Source organism: Panthera onca, chromosome F2 (genome assembly GCF_046562875.1).
Source record: "Panthera onca isolate mPanOnc1 chromosome F2, mPanOnc1 haplotype 2, whole genome shotgun sequence".
Taxonomy (NCBI): domain Eukaryota; kingdom Metazoa; phylum Chordata; class Mammalia; order Carnivora; family Felidae; genus Panthera; species Panthera onca.
The window spans coordinates 39,321,439-39,346,209 of NC_138356.1; the positions used below are offsets into that span (position 1 = coordinate 39,321,439).

At 40.8% G+C, this 24,771-nt stretch overlaps 1 protein-coding gene across 7 annotated transcripts in view; it reads right to left on the reverse strand.

The window, feature by feature from the left end:
• The window catches only part of RUNX1T1 (RUNX1 partner transcriptional co-repressor 1), a 139,937-nt gene that overhangs the window by 53,349 nt on the left and 61,817 nt on the right, over positions 1–24,771 (reverse strand). For 5 of the 7 annotated variants that reach the window (XM_060610890.3, XM_060610884.3, XM_060610885.3 and 2 more), the window contains 2 exons: positions 5,935–6,072; positions 3,640–3,881 (listed from right to left, as the gene is read on the reverse strand). In XM_060610890.3, the coding sequence (XP_060466873.1) occupies positions 3,640–3,881; positions 5,935–6,072 (380 nt within the window). Of the gene's footprint in view, positions 1–3,639; positions 3,882–5,934; positions 6,073–7,752; positions 7,814–18,556; positions 19,120–24,771 lie in introns of those variants that run through there. The other 2 variants (XM_060610888.3, XM_060610889.3) reach the window with 2 other exon arrangements.

A 24,771-nucleotide genomic window follows, 5' to 3' on the forward strand; every position in this document is an offset into this window, starting at 1 on the left:
GCAGGAAGCACCACTTTCAATATAAAACCTTTCGACTTTGTAAACAAAGATCACATATCAGATACAGTTACCACCCACCTCCAACAATCGCATTAGGTAACGTAGCACATTAACTATGGAACTTGGAGAATAATGTGCAGGGACCTTAGCGCAGTTTCATTGTCACAGAAGTCTCTGATTGCAGAGACTTCTATTACCTGTACGAAAAACGAACATACTCGGATATATTTGAAAGCACAACTGATCGCTCAAAGCCCAAAGGCAAGGGCCAGAATCTCAATTCATCCAACGTGTCATGTCTGTGTTATTTCTGGTGGAAATATTCTTCTGTCTTCCCATCTTGCAGGCCTTCTTTGTCGACCAAAGCATCTTGGTTCAGGAGGAGCAGCTAAGTTGGGTAGTGTGCTGACCAATAAAGCCCGAGAACAAGTCTGAGACGTCTCTGAGTCACTGAGTCTTGCAGAGAGTGAAAACACTCTCCGGTTACCAAAGATATTCCACTTACCCTACAGGCAACATGTACTGCTCAACCCCAATGGGACTGCACAGAATGACTCGCACTTAGTCCTAACCTACGTCGCATAAGCCAGCCGCCAAATACTCAGGGCCGCTGTCCTATAGCGGGCCATACGTATCGATAAAAGCATCTACTTAACAGACAACCAACCTTTTGTAAGAGTGTTGAGTACATTAACCGTATTTTGGTTCGTCTTCCTCAGTGTCGTGGCAGATTCACAACTAGAAACTTCAGTCTCCACTTCCTCCACACCTCAATTACCCTCAGGCCTGACTAAACTGCGGTACTGGTGACCTTAACTCCTTCAAAATATGCCTCCACCCACTTTTTTGTGCAGTTCTTTTCCTTTTCATGATTAAGTGTGGGGCCAGCAAACTCTTAAGTTTTTTACACCTCTAAACTCAAAACATCCTCACATGAAACTATGAATAAACATGAACTTCCTATCTGTAACAGAGATCAGGGAGTCTATTTGTTTTATCTTTCATTTTGTTTCAATGGCTGGTTTTCTAAAGCCATGCCAGTTATTTTGTGCCTTGAGCCTGTTCCTCCTGACAGATTTTCTAACTCCATCTAAATAACAGCATAAGGGGATTCATTATGACTGACTGCCTGAGTTCAAATCACAGGCCCGTCACTACGGTTGGGTAGCCCTGTGTTTTACTTCGTGAACCTCAGTTTCCCCACATGTAAAATGTATATAAAATCACTACCCCTTAAGGGCAGGCCCAAGAATTTAAATAAAATGGCATACATAAAAGCGTGTAGTCAAATGCTCCAAAAAAAAAAAAAAAAATCCGTTCTCTATTAAACAAACTGCTCATCACCAGAAAGGAAGGCAGTAGGCGGGGAGCTGGGCAAAATGGGCAAACAGGTGTTAAGAGATACAAGCTTCTAGTTATGGAATGAGGAAGTCCCAGGAATAAAAGGCACAGCATAGGAAATATAGTTAAATATGATAATAGTATTATATGGTGACAGACGGTAGGTACACTTACGGTGAGCACAGCCTAACATATAGAGAAGCTCAATCACGATGTTGTACTCCTGAAACTAATGTAGTGATATCATGTCAACTGGATTCAAATAACAAAATTCAAAAACAACATCCACTCTCTATTCAGTCACTCATTTGACAAATATTCACTGCCTGCCGATTCCATGCAAAGCACTATTAATTAATGTCTTCCCCTGACTTACCCTCTGAAGGTTTTTATTTTTTAATTTTTTTTTTTAACTTTTTTTTTTTTTTTTTTTTTTTTTTTTTTTTTTGAGACAGAGAGAGACAGAGCATGAACAGGGGAGGGGCAGAGAGAGAGGGAGACACAGAATCGGAAGCAGGCTCCAGGCTCTGAGCCGTCAGCCCAGAGCCCGACGCGGGGCTCGAACTCACGGACCGTGAGATCGTGACCTGAGCTGAAGTCGGACGCTTAACCGACTGAGCCACCCAGGCGCCCCAAAGGTTTTTAAATAAATATGTCCCTGAAAAGAAGTATTGCACTCGAAAGTATGCCACTGAACATCTGGGAAAACTGACTTAAAGTTACCAAACTCTTCCACATTGGAACTTACGGAAACCACCGTTAGAGAATACATCAAATATATAAAGCAGTTTTCAAAAAAAAAACAAAAAAAACCATTTTTTTTGTTACAAAGAACATTTTCACTATTTATGGGACACAATCACTGCTTTGGATTTACTTTGCGGTTCTTGGGTCTAGTTTATTTGCTAGTTGCAAAGTCTACTCTGCGAAACTCAAGAATGACAAAGGAAAAAGATAAGTGATTGACAAAAGTAACTGTGGCAAAGCTGACACACTCCTGTGGCCCTCACCTTCCTGGCCGGGAAGAGTGCCAGGTGGAGCTGGCAGATTGTGGAAAATGTGAAAGCTTTTTCTTAGAGCACTCAGGAGAGGGAGGTAAGAGTTAAAAGAGCAAACTGCAAAACATCTGTCAAATGTGAGTTATTGTGATTGGAAGCATCGTCTACTGTACTAGACTCGTGCACGGGCTTTAATCCGGGGGCTTCTTTCGCAAAACACAACGAGTATGGCTTTGCCCATAAGTCCACGGAATACAAACGAATGATCTATTTCAAGAGAAGGCAAACAGGGGCCCGTCACCTGAATTTCAGGTCTACCGTAAGGATTGAACCTGTGACTCACAGCTTCTCCCTGACTCCGTTTGCTATGGGAAAATGGCCCTTCCTAAATGAAAATCCTCTACCTGTACCAAAAAATCACAGTATGTATACAAAAATGATTCAGGATGCCCCCCCCCAAAATGATACATGTGCTCATTTCCGGTGTGATAATGTACAGAGTGTGGCACAATGTGCCTAACTCAACACTTCTGTTTTCAAATGAATGGTTTAAGTTAATTCTACCTTTAACAAAGAATTGTTAAAAAAAAAAAATAAAACCAAAAACCAATCAGTGGTTACCAAGGGTTGAGGGAGGGGAACTTGTGGTGTTACTGTTTAATGGGTACGGAGTTCCAGTTTGGGGTGATGAAGAAGGTTCTGAAGATGGGTGGTGGTGATGGATATACACCAACATGGAGGTACTTAATGCCGCTCAACTGCACACCCAGAAACGGTTAAAGTGGTCAATGTTACGTTATGTGTATTTTACCACAATGAAACTTTTAAAAAAATGTTATTAGCCTCAAAAATGAAAACACATAGAAGAACGTTATTCGTTATAAACTCTTGTTCATCTTAGACCAGTGATAAAAATCCTTCAAAGCAACTATGTCAAAACGAGCACCCTAGCTAGATTAAATGGATCGCTAACATAACGAAAACATTTTGTCACTGCTGAAAGCCACTCGTCATGCCAAGAACGTATACCTATTGCATTTTATACACACACATGTGTTTATGGCTAAGATAATAATAAACTTTGTCACCATATCTTTATTGTCAGATAGTAAAAGAAACCACGGTGGGGACCAATACCCAATGCAGACTTGAGAACCCGGTTACTACAGAATTACCAGACTTACATGCAATCTCCAGGTAGGTGAACAAAACGGTTGGGAGAACAGTCTGTATTTCACATCTCCCATACACACCCTCTCCCGTTACCCCCAGAAAACTGGGCTAATTTCCGTTTGCTTACCACCAGTCCTAGTACGAGCGTGCGGACTCTCTCTCCTATCTCTGGAGAAATGTCATTGCCAAACTGCTGCAGGGTAGTAAGGAACCGTTTCAGCTTACTGAGTTGCCTGGCGCCACAGGCTGGGGGCAGCTGTTGATTAGCCAGAGAAGAAGAGGAAGAGGAGGAAGGCCCATTGCTAAAGCCATTGGGCGGCGAGGGGGCGCCATTCAAGGCTGTGGGTGAATGGCTCGTGCCATTGGTTACTGTCAAGAGCACAAAATAAGAAAGAAAAACAAGTAAATCAACGCAGAGGGAAAAGGCACAAGGAAATTACAATCAAGTTTCGTTCCCTTTAAATCTGGAGGATCCTGTGGTTTGGGAAACCGGGGTGGGGGGAGGCTTTTCTGTCAAAGGCTTTGGCTTCCCAGGGGTACCACGGGTTCAGGTACTCTAGGACTGGATGGCTCTCCCCTCCTCACGCTGCATGCCGGTACTCCACGCGGAAGCGGAGCCCCCATGGGAGTCGGCTGTAACCCGGGGACAGCCCTGCCTCCCGTGCACACATATGCCAACCACGTGAAATGTCTCAAACACGGAACAAACAGCGTTTTTGGATGTCAGCCTTCTGTCACGGGCTGACATCAATATAGCGGGACCGTTCCTCTCTAAACTGTTCCCCTAGAGAAAGTGTACATTTGGTGGAGACTAAATTCATCACTGAACATTTTTAATCATGTTTTGTACACACAACTGACAGCTGTGTTTATAGAAATAGGACTTTCAAGTTTTAACCTTATACCACCCAATTAGAAGGCTATTTTCTCCCCCTCATATTTCTTAACCACTTCTTTAGGGAAGATGCAAATTTTATATAAGAAGCCAAACGGATATGGTAATTATCAGAGAGTTAGTTCAAGAAATCGGAAAGGGACATCTCGTCCCAACTAATAGCGTGGATTGGCGGTAATTTGACAACTTTGTTTCCGATAAAATGTATCTGAACACCAAGATAATTCGTAAGAACAAGACTAGAGAATTTTGTGCATTTCTCACTAACGAAAATGTTGATTTTATCATATTAAAATCAATAAATTCGACCAACTCCACTTTATCCAACTCATCTATTACATGTAATTTTGACAGGTTATCTCCAACAGAAGTTTGAAGATGTCTGAAGCACTCTATCATTCTTAAAAGTTTCCAGATAATACAATAGCCCCTTGTCCCAAACGAGCACCAAAGCAACCTGTCATGAAATGACTGCTCACTAGGACTTCTCACAGAAGACATGTGCCCATCACTGTGGCTCTGGGTAACGACAAACCAGATACAAGATGACAGGGTCGCAACTTGGTGCCGCTGCAGCCTCCTGTTCCTTACACGTTTGGAAAGGCCTTTAAATGGCAGCGCAATGCCGCATAAACAGCCTGGGATGTGTATTTTGCCAATCCCTTATAATCCCATGGATCTAGTTTTGCCTGTGATTGTTCATTCATACAGACTTGATGACACACGATCTGTAAATAGTACTATCTGCAACAGATAGCATTTATTAGTTTCACAAATCCTTTAGGACAATTTTACCCGGGACTTTGAAACTGATGGAAACAAAGCTATCCACTATCCCTGCTGGAATCTACAGGAAAGGAAGGGAAGTGGCTGTTCTCTCGGAATGTTCTGTCCTTTCCTCGGACAACCCAGAAAGCCAATACACGCCACTGATTCAGGACACAAGGCCTGAGCCGAGTTGGGATTGAGTAAAGGTTTAATAAAAGTCTGACAGGCTCAAGACAAGAAAGATGCTCCTTCTTTCAGAAAGTTTTCTGTATGTGACTGTTGCCCAGAGCAATACCCCTTTTTCACGTAAGGCTTCTAGCTTTGAATCTTATTTGTAAATACCAGAAGAAAGTGGTATTAGAAGACCAGAAGCAACCTGGAAATAATTGTAGGATATTAACATGTTCCAAGGCAAAATGTACAAGCTAAAATAAGGAGCTACACATTAAGTCAAAGTAAAAATTACGGTGGTAACAAATGGAGCCGCAGCCCAAACGAATGCAATAGTCTTCATTGCGGAAATCAAAGCAGACTACAACTGTGAAGCAAAAATGGAAAGGCAGGCAAATATTGGCAGTCATACAAATTATACCTAAGATGCTGTACGTCTGCGCAGGCTCAATACCTACTCACTGGCAATTAAATGATTTGGGGGAAGGAGGCGGCGGGGGGCGGGGGGGGGGGGGGGGCTTCACTTCTGCAGGAAAAAAAAATTTAGACTTCAAAATGGAAACGGGAAACGCAGAAGTGTCTACTCACACGTCGTCGGTGTAAATGAACTGGTTCTCGGAGCTCCTTGAGTTGTAGGGGGAGGTGGCATGGTGGGAGGAGTCAGCCTAGATGGGGTCTTCACATCCACAGGTGAGTCTGGCATCGTGGAGTGCTTCTCAGTCCGATCTGGAGGACGCCACCATTGAACAGGTTATTTTACTCCTTAAGCACCTTCGTTGCTTTTTGTTTCTTGTTTTGTTTTGTTTTGTTTTTTAAGTGGGGTTCATCTTTTTTACAAGCAAGTGAACAGAAGAAATCCGACATCTCCTCTCAATAAAATAGGCTGATCTACTGAAGTTTAAATCAGGACTTTATCATCCAAACCCCACTTAAGAAGGTGTAGCACAGATGGCAGGACCTCATTTGTAACTGGGTTATTTTACATCCTATTGTTATTTCTGGCTTGGGCAGATGCTACCTTGGTAGTGTTATATCCAACGGCACAACCTCACTCGAAGCTGAAGCCAACGCTAGCAAGAGGTAAAAAATAGATGAGGAAGTAAAATGGTAATAAACCTTTTAGTGAGGAACAACACAAATCTGAAGGTCTGTTATGCAGGTGAGATACTGATAGGAGCCAGCATGTTTATAAGGACTTTTTTTTTTGTAACACCTGCCGTGGCCTTTCCGTGCTTAGTTTCTGGCCCATTAGGAGAAGCAGGTTATGTCTCCCAGATACACTCCTCACTTCAATGTTCCTCTGCCCTGCAGGAAAACGCCCCACTACATAAATGCTGTATTTCACACAATGAGGTTACACGATTGTTTATTCAGAATTTGTGATTTGTGACCCACCGTCTTAGAAACATGAGACCAATCCTTCAATTAATAACCTCGGGCGGAGTGAGAATGGAAAAACCCCAAATAGCAAATGAAAAGGAACGAAAGGCCCTCTCTGTATTTTCTCATGAGTATGTGACAGATATGGAGAAATTTCCTGATTACCCAATAACGAACATTTGAGTTTCAAGCCTGTTTTCTACTATGCATGCTTTGCCTTTGAAATTCTGAGCTGTTTTTTCTCTGTCAAATCTATTGAAGCAACAGATCTCCAATAAAAAAGTGAGTTTTGTTTCTTTAGAATACAATTTTCTACCAGCACTGTGTGCCTGCGCGCGCGCGCGCGCGCACACACACACACACACACACACACACACACACACACACACCAACAATGTCTGAGGCCCCTCAGGCAGCCTTAGGTACAAATATTTCCCACTCGGACTTTTGGAAAAGTCAAGTCACGGGGACTACTGGTCAAGAGTGGGTCTTTTTAAAACACTAGGATAACCATGGGGAGAAATTCTCAACACTGACTTTAAATGTCTATTTTTTTTTTTAAGTGAAAAATCCAAATCACTATGCTGGCAACTCCAAACCTACCTCACACCTTTATTCAGAGCCGTGTCACGAGACTTGGGTTACAACAGAGCATAACATTTTAAAGTTGAAATAATGTCGATGCCGTAACAGGGGAAATGCGATAAAAGAATGAAAATAATCATCATTCTAATAAGAGCATTTTGATAGCCCAGTATCAGAGTCTCTTTTTCTTCACCCTGACAGCTCGCTGGAGAACCACGAATGCCCCTTTAGTCAATGCGTGTTCTGAGTGAAATGTGGTAAAAACCCACATGGAGAGCGTTTCTACCTTGATCTCACCCCTTAAAAGCTTGCCTTCCTAGTGCTATTCCAGAACACTGTAACACCCAGGATCAGTAACTCACTTAGTCTAGAAAACTACCCAAGTCAGGCAGGTTTAAAAGCGCTTCTTCAATAGTTAAATTCGCTGCACGGTCTACTCACCTCGACCAACCTCAGCAACAAGGGAATAAATAGCTTTCCGCTTATGTTGCAGCTGAGGGAAGAGGTACGGCAGCAAATACAACTCTCCCTAAATAAAGGCAAATATTTCTGTCATGCCAAGGAAGGAGGGATAGAGGGAGGCTTGCCAGAGTCGGCTGGGAGATAACAGTGGGAACTGCAGGTCCATCTGGTTTTCATTCTGCGAACACTCACACTGAACTGTTAGAGAAGGCAGTCCAGATACACAGACTTGAAGCACGTGGTTGTGCAGACAGAGGGAGGAAGAGCGGGAGGGGGCGGGGGGGGGGGGTGGGAATCGTGAAAAAATAAATAAAGCAAGGGAAGGAAAAAAGCAGCAAGGGAGAAAAGAGCCCAAATGAAGAGAAAGTGACCCCCCCAGGCGGCTTCGTCCACCCGGACACGCTGAGCCTTAGTGGGCACGGCCCCTGCACCTTACTTACCTGGAGGTACTTCTTGAGCAGAACCTAAACTGGAAAACACATCTGAAACCCGCGTCTGTCTACCCTTGTTGCTGACACTGAGAGAAAAGGAAATAGACGATAAAATCGACAATGGGTGTCCTCTTCAAACTTAAGAGGATCTTAATAATAGTAACAACAGCAACAACAACAACAACAACAACGACGACGATGAAAGGTAGAGGAGTGATTTTTTTAAATCCTTGAAATGGCATGGCATCGATACTTTAAGAACAAGAACCACTGAGCCAAAGCATTGCAAAAACGCCACTGCTTCTAAACAGGACTATATGCATTCTGGCCGGAATAGCCAAATTTCGGCGACAGTTAGCTCCACTCTGATCAAATGGAGTTCCAACCCAGAGGTCCTACAAACTTAGACAAAGTGGGACCATATGTAACTCATTCCGTGCTGTTCAGTGCAATCAATCCAGGACGAGGAGAGATGGTGAAGTTACCAGCCAGGACTAACCCGGACACACACACAAACCCTCTGGAGTAGAGAGATTTAAGATAAATTCAGAAAATGTGTTTCAAGTATGCTGAGTCCTGTTGCATTTGTTTTGGATTACTTAAAAAAAAAAAAAAAAAAAAAAAGCAAAACATTTTGAAATATATATTCTTGAAACTTTTATAGCAAACAGCAAAAGAACTATGATTCAACCACAGAAGTATTTCTTCTCCGTTTCAAATTAGAGGATACAGTAAAACCAATATTAAGTTATAATATTTCTTATGCAATTTTTTTAAGTTTATGAAAATTATTCCTAGATGTAATTTCTATTTTTAGTTGCTGCAGGGGAATGCTGACATCAATTGAAAGCCTGGCACAAAATGATAAAAAAAGAAAAAGAAAAAGAAAAACAATCTATCAGAGCAGGAAGGTATGTATAATCAAAAGGACTGACTTGCCTCTACCTTAATGATACACACGACTACTAAATAAAGATCTCCCCTATGTGGTAACATTTCAACTCACATGGCAAATATCCAACACATATGTACCAAAGATGGCTGAAACATGGAAGAAAATGTGGCATATATAAATACATTACTGATACCATTTCAATATCCAATTCAGTGTCAGAGGCTTCTAGAAGGGGTATGTTTTCCATTTCCTTCTTTTTCTTTTTTTTTTTTTAAGTAAAAAGGAAAGGTATGGCATAATCTGCCGTAGCACTTACTTTACTTTTTGTTAGTTCAAACAGTTCCAGATGTGTTTTTCAGGTATGGAGAAGAGGCATTCTGTATTTTCCTTATTTACATACTATTTCTAGAGATGATTACTTTACGTAAATAGAAAGTTCAGGATTGGTAGACGGGACGTCTTTTCCTATCAGAGTTCATCGTGTCAATTATAATAGAAGAAATATCTTATAATAGAAGAAATACCTACATCCCAGATGTGACAGATTGAGAAACCTCTCGGTGAATTAGCAGTTGGTACAGTTAGCCTAATTTGAGTAAGTGCTAGCTATAGGAGCTACAAGATACACAATAAAGAGGAGTCAGCCCAAGTGGAACTGAAGTACTCCTACCAGAAAGGAGAAAGCAGCTAAGGAAACACAAAACTGGGTACAGAATTTGATTTTTATTTCTATGGAAAATATGGCAAATTCAGGCCTGACAACAGAATCATTTAGTGACTCCAGTGGCTGGGTGTGAGATGTTAAAGGAAACTGCCTGTAGACCAGAATGGTGGCCACCCAGCCTCCACAATGCTGCCATCTTATTTCCCTGCTGAGCACTTCTGGAATGTTCATTCCTGCTCAGGAGAATAAAAGTCAAATGCTAATAGTCTAAGCACAATGGAATGATACAATGGAAGGCTATTTGGAATAACAGACAAATTTCCAAGTTAAGACAGACTTGGTTTCGAATGTAAACTCAGCCATCAGTAGTGGGTCCTCAGGCAAGTTATGCTGATCCTGAGTTCCTCATAAGAAGAATACTGATATACACCCCTCTCTGCCTCATTAAGACCCTGGCATAGTACCTACTCAAGTCAGGCACCAGCACATGTGATCTCCATTCTCTTGTGCCTGCCTCTCCGTCATCCATTCATGGCTTTATTTCCAATGTCCTCCCCCCGGGTCTATGCTCTATCTGTACAGGGCACCTTGGCATTCCCTGGCTTTTCTGCCTTTCATTTTATACTGTTTATTTCCTTCATCTAGAAAGATCTGCCGCACCTATCCCATTCTTCACTGCCCATTACAGATCCTCTTATAGCTTTCCCCAGGTGCCCAAGGCACCAACCGCATCATGCTTGTTTGGCCTTTTAGCATTTACCACAGCCTATGAGTACGACAGTGTGTGTGTGTGTGTGTGTTTACCCCCAATCACTCCAACCACAGCCTATGAGTACGATAGTTGTGTGTGTGTGTGTGTGTGTGTGTGTGTGTATGTGTGTTATATATCCAATCACTCCAACCAATGAAAACAGTAAGCAATTTGATGGCAGTTTTTTTAAATGCCTAATTAAAAAGACAAATACATAACCATCAACAGCATATAAATACATGATTAGGAAGTGGAATGCAGGTAATATGGGAACATGATGGAGATCTGAAATTTACTTCAACTCTGTGATCAACTTATGTCGTTTTAGGCAAGTGTAAGAATCATCTGTTACTTCATCACAGGTGTTTTATGAAGATTTTTTTTTTTTTTCTGAAACACAAATATGATCTTGTCTATTCCATGCTTTAAAACCTTTGGGAAGGTCCACTCCCCCTCTCTCTGCCCCTTCCCGGCTCACACCGTGTCCCTCTGTCTCTCAATAATAAATAAATGTTAAAATTTTTTTTTTTAAAGTGAAAAGGGGGTGCCTGGGTGGCTATTGGTTAAGCATCCGACTTCGGCTCAGATCATGATCTCACGGTTTGTGAGTTCAAGCCCCACGTAGGGCTCTCTGCTGATAGCTCAGAACCTGGAGCCTGCTTTAGATTCTGTGTCTCCCCCTCTCTCTGCCCCTTCCCTGCTCACACTCTGTGTCTGTCTCTCAATAGTAAATAAACGTTAAAAAAGAAAAAAAAAAAACACCTTTGGGAAGGTCCCACTGCCCACAGAATACAAACAAACTCTTTAGCTTATGTCACAGATCCTGGAGCTCCTACTCAACAGCGCTTCTCCCTTCTTTCTTGCTGGAAAGTCCTGATTTTGTTCAGGTGCACAATTCTTGGGGAGCAGATCCTTCTTCTTTTAATCAAGTTATCATGCTCCCCTTTATCAGCAACAGGTTTCAGAGGTGAGTGCTGTGCTCCAATTCTAGACAATGGGTCATCCAGGGAGGTCTATGGAAGTTTTGGGAAAGACTTCCTCGTGAACTGATCAGAGACCCAAGGACTAAAACAGACCCTCTTCTTCTGGTAGGTACTGTTATATCTGTGATTCCTTCACTTCTCTTCTTTGGAGTCTACTTTTCTTACCCATAAAATTAGGCATCTTAGATTATAGAACTTCAGGGATCATCTGCAAACTCTAATACTCTCTGGTTTCTTTCTACAGATATGGCTTATGTTCATTTCAAAGACAAAGAAGACTACCCAGAGAACATAAATCTGACAATAAAGGGACCACAAAATTATTTTGAAATTGGTGATCATAACCAGACTTCCTCTGTTCACATAAATATCTATGTCCACAAGAATGTGTCTGCATAGAAATCTTTTCCCACACACACTACAATTAACATCTATCTCTTGTTTTCAAATACCTTTTCAATCTTCATTACTAAATCTCCACTGATGATCTGGTTATGAAACAACCCTACCAATGTCCACTTGTCCCTGTTTAGTTACCATCAAAACACTCACTCGGATAGCCCAGGTTCTTAAAGAGTACTCTACACTCACATTCCTTCCTTCCTCATTTCCCATTCCATCTTTCACAAACTTCCAGTGGACTCCTAGAAAGTTTTCTTCCCCATACTGGGACCTGTCATACCTCTAATCCCATAACTACCTTGGGAGTCACCATGTTCTTTCATGACCTTGTACCAAGGTTACCAGCAGCTGGTTCCAGCACAGCACCCTGTCCAAGATGGGCAATCTCAGTCATTCTCCAACATTTTTACCTTCAGATGTGAAGGCAGAAAAACAATCTCACTCCAGAGGTACAAGACTGTACTGCCTACTGCCCTCCATGTGAAAAAGAAGGCAACTAACAGGCAGAAAGAAATGAAGAAAAATGGCAAGAGATTATCCTGATAATGCGAAATTCTTCATTCTACTAATTCCTACAATGTGATCTTCCAAACAGCCCACAGAACCTCGTCAATCAATCCCTCCTTTGCCTAAAACCCACACTTGAAACCAAAGAATACACACTAAAATAATATTGGGAGTGTAGCATCAAGATATCATCCTAACTCCCACTGAAACTCTTCAATTATCTCTTCATTATTAATCCAAGAAACGCCAGATACTTTATCTGGCATCTTTGTAGAATCTGACTGCGTCTCACCACTTCCTCCCTTTGGAAACATTGTTATCCCCAGAATCCCAGCATTCCAACGCTCTCATTCTTCTCAGGACGTCCGGGCTGCTCCTTCTGACGTTTCTTCACCACTGTGATAATTACTCGTAGCTTCCCCCATGCTCCTTCATAGTTACTCTTGAAATCTTCTCTCTATACCTTCTCCTTAGGGACTTCATTTGTGTGGTGACAGTCACCCCATGGCTCTTATGTCGATGACTTGTACCTCTAGGCCCACCATCCCTCCCAAGTTCCGCACCCAAACATCCAGAGGGCTACTCATTTTCAACACCCTGGATTCAAACCCTCTTCATCCATCATCTCTCACCTGGTCTAATCAACAACCCATTGGATGGTCTCCCTGCCGTGCACTATTCATCTCTGTGCCATTGTCCAAATCACACCATCACGTCACTACGTATGCCAAAGATATGATCAGAGACCTTACTCCTCTCTTCTTAGTACTCTTCAAAGACCTTTTGCGATGTGAAACATAAAGGCCTTGTGCCTTAATAAGGCACTGAAAGACCACTGGGACCCATCTGGTTTCTGTAACTGCTCCAGGCTCATCTTCATTTCTCCCTTCCACTCTTATCCCCACCTCTGAACTCCGTACCAAACTAACGCAGCTCTCCCAATGCCCCCAGGTCGTATAGGCTTCCCTCACACTGCACCCTTTCTTTTCCCTAGATTCTTCTTCACCCCACCACTGCCTGGTTAAGTCCATCATTCCTTTAAATCTTCTTTCAGGTATTACTTCAGCCAGGGACCCTCCGTTGACAACCCTTCCATCCCTAGCTGGCCAGGAAGGCCCTTTATTCCCTTATTACCCGGTCCAGATCCCTCTTACAGCACTGACCACACTGTATTTAGAATCAAGTCGGTCTCTCCCACTAGGTCATAACTTATTCAAGGGTAATGATGACATCTTACTTGTTTTTATATTCTCAGCACTTTGGCCCGTGCCTGATACAGCGAACGTGCTCAATAAATGTAGTATTTTAAAGGAATACATAGTACTATGTCATAAGGCATGTCTACAGTCATGACAACTTTGCGACGCCAGAACTTCTAAGAGCTTTAACTTAAAATCACCTCCATCTTTTTTCTATCATCCTAAAAGAATTCTAAAAAGAATTTCTAGGGGCGCCTGGGTAGCTCAGTCAGTTAAGCGTCCAACTTCAGCTCAGGTCATGATCTCACAGTCTGTGAGTTCCAGCCCCGTGTCAGGCTCTGTGCTGACAGCTCAGAGGCCTGGAGCCTGCTTCAGATTCTGTGTCTCCCTCTCTCTCTGCCCCTCCCCTGCTCATGCTCTGTCTCTCTCTGTCTCAGAAATAAATTTAAAACAACATTAAAATAAATAAATAAATAAATAAATGAAAAGAATTTCTATATTCTGAAAACATTAAGTTACCAAAGATAAATCTAAAAAAAAACAGTAGTAAATCACTGAATTCACCAGCTTTCCAGTAATGACAACATATTCCCTAAGGCTTTTTATATAATATTAGAAAAAAGGCTTTGTAAAGCAATCTGTATACATAAGACCTACAGCCTCCAAAAGCTCCCTTTTTTTTACAAGAATAGCACAATCATACATATGCACATTCACAACAAAGAGAAAAGCATGTTATGAACCAAAAACACATTTTTTCTACATTTCACAAGCTTTTCTGTTGCTTGTCTATGGATGGTGGGATTACACATTATTTTTAATTTCTTCTTGTTATTTTTCTCATTTATTTAAATGTTCTACAATGAGCATGTTTTCTTTTTACAAGCAAAAAAACAAACATACAAAAAACCAACTTATTAGGATAAGTCACCTAAAATCAAGCATTGGGCACTGTACCAAATGCCCTGCATGCTTTACCTCATTTTAAATCTCACTATGAAAAGGTACTACAAATTTGCCCATCTTATAAAAAGGAACTGAGGCCCAGAAGGGTTGGACAATCTGTCCAAGGTTACAAGCCAGAACTCATTCCAGACCTTCTCAAGAGTCCATTACCTTCTAAAGCTAATGTTATTTTTACATGATCTAGAAAACTGAAATAAAGACACATTCAGTTAATGTTAAACTGAGAGCGTTACGCGAGGACTTCATCTCCCAATACTACTGTAACTAGCCACCTGTGACCATGTAAATTTTAATTAAAGTTAAACAAAATTTAAAACTCAGCTCCTCAGTCACACTAGCCACATTCAATAAGGTAGCTGTGCCTACCCTATTAGGGAACTCGGCCCTGGAACACTTCCGTTATCATAAAATCACAGCGCCATACTAAAATAATGGCTCTATGGCAGGAGTCCCTGGAGGTGACAATGCAGATTGAAAGAGCAGGGATGAGAAGAGGTGCCTCTGGCTTCATCCGAAACACCTTCCGTCCCATTAAGACCTTTCGTATTTTTTTTCATAGATTGGGTTTCTACATATTTCATTTGGTAAGCTTAACGGGTAGAAAATACAAAAGTTTGAAACCCAATGACTAAAATAAGTAAACTCTCAGCTCTGAGAAAGCGGGAGAGTAAGACAGGTCATTAGTAAACATTGGGAAACTGCACTAATGAGAACAAGGCCAAGGAATCAGTGTGGAATGAGCCAGTAAGCCGCTGGGCCAGCAGCTATCTGGAATCAGAGATGACAGTCTGAAGACCAGCTTCATGCCTTTAAAGTGCATGAACTTGGGTTAAGATGGAAAACAGGCAGAAGAATGAGATGAGTCTATAATAACCTATCACGATTTCTAGAAAAATAGCTTCAATAATGTTTGGGTCATGTCCTTATGGGGATAACAATGGGAATTTCCCTTCCCTTCCTCTATGGCATGTATCTAGCTAGCACTTGACACATTTATCTTGGTTTTGAGTGTCTCCCCAACCACAGTGTCAGCTTCACGAATGCAGAAATTTCTACCTGTTTGTTAAGTCCAGCCTCCATAGCATTAAGAAGAGTGCTTGAAATAGCAGCCACTTGATTTGTTGAATGAACAAAGAAGGTAAGCGAAGACTAAAACAAAGCCAGTTTCCGACAAAATAGCCAGAGACATATTAGGAACTATGGTTACCTAGAGGGGGGCAAAGGCTGAGTGAGGCAGACAGCGTAAGTGTTCAAAGTAGACGCCACTTTGTGGAGGGGAAAATGCTAAGCAGTAGAATCAGGAAATAGTTTCGATCACTCTGCTCATTTTTTGACAAAGATGAGCTGTGGACCCCAAGATAAAGCACCCTATTTTTTTAGAAAGTGTTTATTTATTTATTTGGGGGGAGGGGGGTACGGGGCAGAGAGAGAGGGAGAGAGAATCCCAAGCCGGCTCCGTGCCATCAGTGCAGAATCTGCTGCGGGGCTCAATCTCACGAACTGAGATCATGACCTGCGCCAAAATGAAGAGTGGATTGCCTTAACCAATTGGCACCCCCCAAAAAACACTCTAAACATTAACAAGTACTCAAACGGTGGTTCTAGCTAGAAAAATCAATTACTAATTTCCTAAAGTGTGGAAAGGACTGCTGGTCATGTGAATACCAGTGGATGCCAGGCATTACCTCTGTGTGTAAGTTCCTAAGAAATGTCATCTCTCTCACAGTTGTTAAGAGCTTCACTCCTGTGACTCCTGTTTCCAAGTCTAAGAACCACTTCCTGGAGGCCACTAAGTGGTCATCCAGCAGCCCCGGGTTTAGCTACCCTACTTCAACCAGCACAGCTCCATATTTATCTGCTCTATGCACTGCTGTTCTGGTTAAGACTTCCTTTGGAAAAAAAGGATCTCCTGTCTGGGAAGAGTTTGAACCCCTTGGCACAAGCAGCCGGCAAATGTTCGCTGAATGACTGTGGTAAAAATACTTATTAAGGAAAAACCAAATCACTCAAGTTAACACAAAAAAAGTAACTCCTGCGTGTGTAAAGAGCAGAAAAAGATACAGACATCACCAAGGGCCCATGCAATGAATATAAGTATTTATATAACATCCTGTTGCCAAAATGAAGATTATTCCAGAAGGTAGGAAAAAAAAAATCACTAAATAAAAAGTGATCCAAACATTTGACAATCTTTAAGTGTGGACAATTTTCCTGCAGGGATATTTGTCTTATTTGCCAGCGTTAAAGGCTATTAAGGAAGCTTGTGGAGCTGCTGAAGGGTAGTACACATATCCACTGCCATCAGTTATGATCATCCAGGTAAGAGCTGGTGAATCAGGGCAGAAAATTATGAAGGTACACAGACTATGTACCTGTGGCTAAATTGCAGACAAGTAGCAGGAGCTCAAAAAAATTTATTGAATTTAATCAAATGTACTCTTTAGAAAAACAACAACCAGTACTGTTAGACTTCACATTATGGGCAAGGGGAAGGCACTGAGAGTTTTAGGATATGCTCATTTCTAATCTTATATTATGGATAAGTATGGAGCAGAGATTAAACAGGGTAAGAAAGGCAAGAGAGGGCAGGCATTCTGGTCTGCAACAGCCTAGGCTAGAAATAATACAGGGATCCAGCATGGACGTGGCTCTTAAGACTGGAGACGAGAAGATTCAGGAAGACATTTTTATACTCTACGGCAGATTCACAGAGCTTGGTAACAAAGTAAAATTAAAACTTGAGCAAGTGGGAATCTAGAGGTGCGTGATAATGTCAAAAACTAAAACCAAAACACAGCAGGAAGAATCATCTGGAAAAAAGGCAGGATAAGTCACAGTTTACTTAGAGATACGTCTGCAAGACTCTGTTGTTTTTACATAAAACATCCTGAATGTCTTCTTGCGCATGTGCCACCATCAAATTATTCTTCCTCCTAAATGTGCTTCACCATTGCTATCAGCATCCTGGAACACCACCGTCACTCACTGGGACCTTCTAGGAACTAGTCTGTGCAACCCTTCCCCTACACTGCAATCAGTTTATCCCACAACAACTTGTACTTATCCCACAAGTTTAAGTAATCTGGTTAAACACAAAACTATTCACTCATTTAATATAAAAGCATGTATTCGAAAATTCCTGAGCCATCTACAAAGTGCCAGGTACCCCTTCAGACACAGAGAAAAGACAATGGACACACAAGAAAATCACTGCCCTCAAAAACTTCACATTCTAATGATCCAATCAAGTTACTCCCCTATTGAGAGTGTTTAGTTTATCATCACTCCCAGGATAAAATCCAAAACCCTTTAAATGACCTACAACCTAGACAGATTTCGTCTCTGCCTGCCTCTCTTATCTCACCTCATATCTCACTGGTTTTATAGGTTGCAAGCTTCACCTCAACTCAGGGCCTTTCAACCTGGAAAACCGATCTCCACTCCAATTCATTTACTCAAGGAAGGCGTTCTGGGTCCCTTCCAAGTCCCCTGTATGGGAAGCTCTCCTGTACCATCTAATTGTTCTTTATTGGGCTTGCTGCAACTATTATAAATAACTGTATAATAACTTGTTGGTCTAACATCTCCTACCAGACAGCAAAATGCTCTGTTATGGCAGGGAGCGTATCATTTCATCTCATGTTCTATCAGACATCAACTGAGTCCCAGAATTTAGCATGATGCCGAGAAGCTAGAAAAAGTTAAAGAGTGGACAAACACAGACATCTTTCAACTTAAAAACACAGATTTGGAGGTAACCAGACAGCAAAGCAATTGTATTCTTCATTCCCCTTCAGACAGTTTCAAGGCTTCTTCAATGATGGAAATATTACAAAAAAAATGGTGACAATAATGAAACCCTTCTCTATTTACACTCCATTCCCACTTCAATGGGGCTTCCACTGACACCATTCCACCCAAACCATCCAGCCACAGCACAAACTCTAGTGATTAATCCAAAAATACCGTTCAATCTGTATCTTACTTGGGTTCTCAGCACCATCTGACCTGTTCAGCCGCTTCTCATTCCTTTTCTCTTGTGATACCGTTCTTCTAGTCGCTACGAGTTTTAGTGAATTCTCCCGCCTCTGGCTTCTCCTCTCTGGCAGGGCCTTAACTCCTCTTCTGAACTGGCTTCATCCCTTCTAGTCTCTGAGGCAAGCCTTCTTGGCCTTCTCATCTCCTGTAAATAATCCCGCCAGGGCTCTATGTCTCCCGGCAAAGGACGCTCTTGGGAGAACCAGTCAAGTCTTCTACCTAGCTTCACAACCCCTTGGCAGCTGTACTTAGAACCAAATCTAACACCTGCCTTGGGAAATCTGTGCCTTCTGCTGTATTTCAATCTCCAGCATAGCGTCACTTCCCCCCACAGTTGACCAAGCCCAAAACACCACAATCATCCTCAGACTCCTCCCTCCATACCCTTCTCCTTCCAAGTCCAATCCACTCCCTGTGTCCTATCAATGTCACTTCTAAACACACTTAGGATCCACCCTTAATTTGCCCTCTGGCCTGGGCTTCAAAATCTTCCAGAGGCTCTGAAGGGTTTTCTCTACCTCCACTCCCTCTCTGCACAAATCCCCTTCCTCCTCGCTTCTAGAGAAATAACTCTAAAATACAAATTTGACAAAATCGTCTTACAGTACTCCTACACTATGCAATCTACTTCAAATACTTGTACAATTATAAAAGTTGATCAGGACAAAAGATAAGGTCCGTATCTTTTCAAATCTGTCTCCAGTGTCTAAACAAGGATCTTGCACACAGTAGGTCCTTAGGTAGTTTGCTGTAATAAACTATTTTTTTAATATTTTATTTTTTTAAAGTAATCTCTACACCAGACGTGGGGCTCAAACTTACAACCTTGAGAGCGAGAGTCACACACTCCGCTAAACTATTTTTTAAGAAATTAAATTATCAATGGGGCGCCTGGGTGGCTCAGTCGGTTGAGCGACCAACTTTGGCCCAGGTCATGATCTCACCGTTTGTGAGTTTGAGCCCCGCATCGGGCTCTGTGCTGACAGCTCAGAGCCTGGAGCCTGCCTCAGTTTCTGTGTCTCCCTCGCTCTCTGCCCCTCCCCCACTCATGCTCTGTCTCTGTCTCAGAAATAGATAAACATTAAAAAAATAAATAAATAAAAAAGAAATTATCAAGATTTCTGTTCTGTGTCCACTTAGTATACACTGTAATCATTAAATCTAATACAACCCCAACCAAAATACTAATAGAATTTTTTCCAGAATTGTACAAATGTTGTGAAAGTCAATCTACAATAAAATTGAAAATAGAAAACTTTGAAAATAAAGTGTAATGAGGAATTTGATAAAATGCGCCATTTGATAAAATGCACCATTAAACTGTAATAATTTGAACAATATGCTACTGGTACAGAAATAACCAATTCAGCAGAATAAAATTAAAAAGAAGCAGAAATATATGAAGCTCAGAAACAGACACACATCACCTAAACATTCAGTCCATGATAACGATGACTTCTAATACAAGGAAAAGAAAAAGCAATTCAATTACAAACTCTCTCAGGAACTCCTAGACAAAAATTTGGAGGAAATAAGGTAAGCACCTTTCTCACACCATATATCCAAAGTCATTCATTTCTATGTAAATAAAATCTTTAACATAAAAATACTAAATATATAGGTTACATATTAAGCATATAAGAATACATATATATTAATTTAACCTGAGAAAAGATATTCTAGTAGTAGATATTCAGGTTAGTAGATATTCTAACCTGAGGAAAGATATTCTAACCTTGTTAAGAAAGGCATAACCAGGGGCACCTGGGTGGCTCAGTTGGTTGAGCATCCGACTTCAGCTCAGGTCATGATCTCAGGGTTCATGAGTTTGAGCCCTGCATGGGGCTCACTGCTGTCAGTGTGGAACCGGCTTCAGATCCTCTGCCCCCCCCCCCCTTCTCTGACCCTCCTGCCTCCTCTTTCTCTCTCTCTTTCAAAAATAAATAAACATTAAAAGAAATACAAGTTATCTATAACCCTATGGAGAAAAAAGTTTAACTTTAAAAGCTTAATATTAAAAGAAATACAAGTTATCTATAACCCTATGGAGAAAAAAGTTTAACTAGTTAACTAGTGTAAAACAATATACTCATTTTCACCTAACATATTGACAGACTTTTTAAAATGACAGACTTTTTTACAGTGCCGGTTGGTACTATAACTAACACACTTTTGTAAAATGATACCAATTTTCTTGTAGGACAACAGGCAATATGTATCAATTGTCTCCAAATTCTACATATCCATTAATATATCAACTCCACTCTTTGGAAATTATCCTAAATAAACAATATCAAGTGTACAAAGATGTTTATAATGAAGAAGACCAGAAATAACCTAATTGTCCAACAATGGGCATTTGGAAATTCAAATTCGAATAGAATCATAGAGTGGAACTTAATGATTGTGTATATTGACATGGAAAGAATCTGAAATATACCAAGAAAGGGAAATAGTTACATAGCTACATGCTTTACAAGATCCTGTTCAAACAAAACAAAACAAACAAAAACATATTTTAAGATAGCTATAAATCAATAGATGTGTGTGTGTGTAAGTGTCCAGAAGGATATGTATACAAAGGATCTACAGCAGAATATTAACAGTGGCTATCTCTCAAGTCAGTGCTTCACAATGGGACAGAGCTTTCAAATACACTGTTAATCATGCTGTAAAAAGCCTGTTTTATATTTTTGGCTCGGTTTTAACACTGTATTTAGATCATCCTAAGACCCTCATATTTTCTCCTTATAACATCTCTGAAGTTGGGACGAACACTACAAAACCATGGAGTCAAAGCACTAAGCAAAAGCGTTTAATGGCAGCACTTTTGTTTCCCCTCCGTGAGTGATTCACAAAATAACTGTATGCCTTAAAACGAATTTAGGTAAACTATAGCACACCCAGATTTTTCTAGGAACGAATCTATCGGTGAAAAAAATTTAAGGAAGAATATACTTTGTTTTAATTGGAGCTCTACCAAGACTGTCCAGCTTTGGATTGAAGGGGTGAAAAACTGGGATTCAAGATAACCAAAAGGAGGGTTCCAAGAGGTGGGGTTCTCTACAGGGGCTGAAAACCCTTGAACGCCTCACAAAGGTAGAAGTGCCTTATTCACCTCAGAATCCCAATCGTCTAATAGTGTCTAACATCAATGTTTATTGAATAAAGGAATGAATGCTATTTTAGTAACAAAGAAGTTCACACACAGTAGCAGAGAGACAGAAAAGAAAAGAACTACAGGTCATGGGGTCAGGGAATCCACAAGTCTGCCAGAGCAGCATTAGAGTAAAATCCCCAAATAAATGATCACATTCTTTATAAAGCATTCAAGGAGCACCATGCAACATCAACAGCACCCTCCACATAAAGGAGTCTCACTGAAAAGCTAAGTCGTCTAAAAAGGTCCCCAAAGATAAGTTTGAACTGCCTACGAATTACATTAGCGAATTCTTTACATGTAATGATGTTCACACATCAACTGAGAACCGAAGTGTTTAAATGGACATTTCTCTTTAGTTTATTATGGTCAAAGTATAAGGAGATCAAAATATATTCTATATAGTTGTATGACTCTCACATTCATCATTTCTTAATAGATTCTGCCTCAGTTAATATTTTGCATAATACCGTTTTTCATGGAGGCCCATAACCTTATTTAAATTAATAAAGTAATTCAGAGAAGGCGCCCTAATTAGTTAATTGCTAATAAACATTCCCTAAGGACAAAAGCTCAAGTTCTTTTTTTTTTTTTCTTTTTAAGTTTACTTATTTATTTTGAAGGAGGAAGAGCACAAGTGGGGGAGAGAGACAGATAGAGACAGAGGGAGAGAGAGAGAAACTCAAGCAGGCTCCACACTGTCAGTGCAGAATCCACCCCAGGGCTTGATCCTGACCTGAGCCAAAATCAAGCGTCAGACGCCCAACCAACTGAGCCACCCAGGCACCCACCCCTCAAGTTCTATTGACCAAGGAAGTAACTTCACATGTATATTCAAATACACCTAAGTAAGTCTATTTTCACCTCCCCTTATTTTAAGACCCTTTAAAAAGTCTGTATACCTTTTAATCTCAGGAAGATCATTGGGGAATCTAGAACTATAAAATTCTGGACAGCTACAGTTTGAATGACACATTTTTACAATTCACACAGCACCTTAATTAAGTTCCAGGGATATGTCTCAACTAGACACATAAATAAAATTCAAGTTAATAAGTCCTTAGTGTAGCTTCATCTGTATATATACTTTAAATGTGGGTAAACATGTTATTACATTAAGATGACAGTCTAAATTCCCATCCATTTACTAGGAATCATTTATATTTCATATAGCACTAGAGATGTCTTCTCTGAGCTCATGAAGAATTATAATGAGGGGAAATCAAACCAAACATTGATGGACAACTGCAAAGAGCATTCATTCCATGTACAAATGAAAAATGTTCCTGGCTGGAGAGCTATACTATCATTTTCAAAAACACACCCTTCTCACCACTGTCAGATAAACTAATCACAAAAGTAATAAATGTCTAAATACAAAGGAAGTTATTCTCTGACAAGGTTCACCACATTATTATTAACTTGCTCTTAACAATAACTCAAATTAGGATACATCCGAAATCATCCCTTTGATAATATCACTACTACTCCCTTGAAAAGCCAAGTGGTAGAATTTCTGGAACATGGCAAGAGAAGTCCACCACTGAAGTCCACTGGGATTGTGAATGCTGACAATCCTTGAGTGGCATCGAGTAAAAATGTTGAGAACCTCTGTTTTGAGGGATCAAAAAAACACTTATTAGGTGTATTTCCCTTCTCAAAAGTACTGGCCAGGGCATCTTAGGAAAGTTCCTGAAGCCTAATAAATCATTCCACATACTCTTATCTTCATCCTCTTTCCTTAGAAAACAATAACTTAGTTGTACAAGCTTAGACACGCAAGAAAACAATACATTTTCCTCTGGTAGATAATGTTTGATATGTCTACTTGGGCGGACGCTAGGCAAAATTATTGTCAGCCAAGTTCCATTTCAGTGTCTCCGTTCTTCTTGGTTTATCTTTCTTTTAGTACCTTCTTCTATTCTGCTCACCTCTAAGAAATCTGGAACTCTTGTCCTGTCCCTCAGCTACAGAAATTAAAGATATTGTGACACCTATCTAGGTTCACCTCCAAGAAATCTGCAACTCTTATCCTATCCCTTAACTAAAGATATTAAAGATCCTGTAAAACCCACCTAGTCTCAAAATCTGGAGCTTCAGATTAGTCCCCACAATGTATATTTCTGGGACTAAAGTTGCAGTGAACATTTAAACTAATCCATACGATGATGATGACTAATAATGGTTGCTTCACATGCACGTGCGCACACACACACACACACACACACACACACACACACACAGTTTTCCTCATGAGCTAGTGAATCAGAACTACCTGAGTTGAGGGAGAGAGGGAAGGATAGAGGAAACACAGAAACACCAGTGCAATCGGGCAGAGGAAATATATTTTTCGTCCTGTTCCTCCCTTCTGTCCCATGCTGAATATATTACCAGATGCTTAGTAACAGCTGAATTTCCAGGTAACTTCCTTCAGCAAACAAATAAATATACACTTCTGCCATCGTCTGAAGGGTAATCTGTTACAGGTCTTCTATTAGGCCTTTAGAAACCCAGTTAGTATCCACAGGAAAGACACCACAGTATCACAAACAGTTCCTGGTAGTTACCCACTGACATATATAATCCAATAGAATTGGGTGTCAACAGAATGTCTATGAATATGATAAATACCAGAAAAAAAATTACTGTTTTCCTTCTCCCCTCTACATATGATCAGCTCATTTTCACCTTTTCTGTTTCAACATCAATGTCACCTCCTCCAGGCATCCATCCCTCCCTGGCCATCTCATGGCAAGTAGGTTTTTCTGTTCCTTTGTTAGTTTTCTTCACAATAGTTAAACTCAAAATTCTTGTATATCTTTTTCGTTAGAGTTTAGTGGGCTCCCACCCCAGAACACGGCGGTATTCCAGACCCAGCAGAGTCTGGCACAGAAGTACTCCAAAAGATCCGTTGAAACACATGAGGAAGACAGGATTCAAACTTTCAGTGGGGCGACAGGAAAATGTGAACTGGTTATAAGCCCAGTAAGAAAAGAAACAGG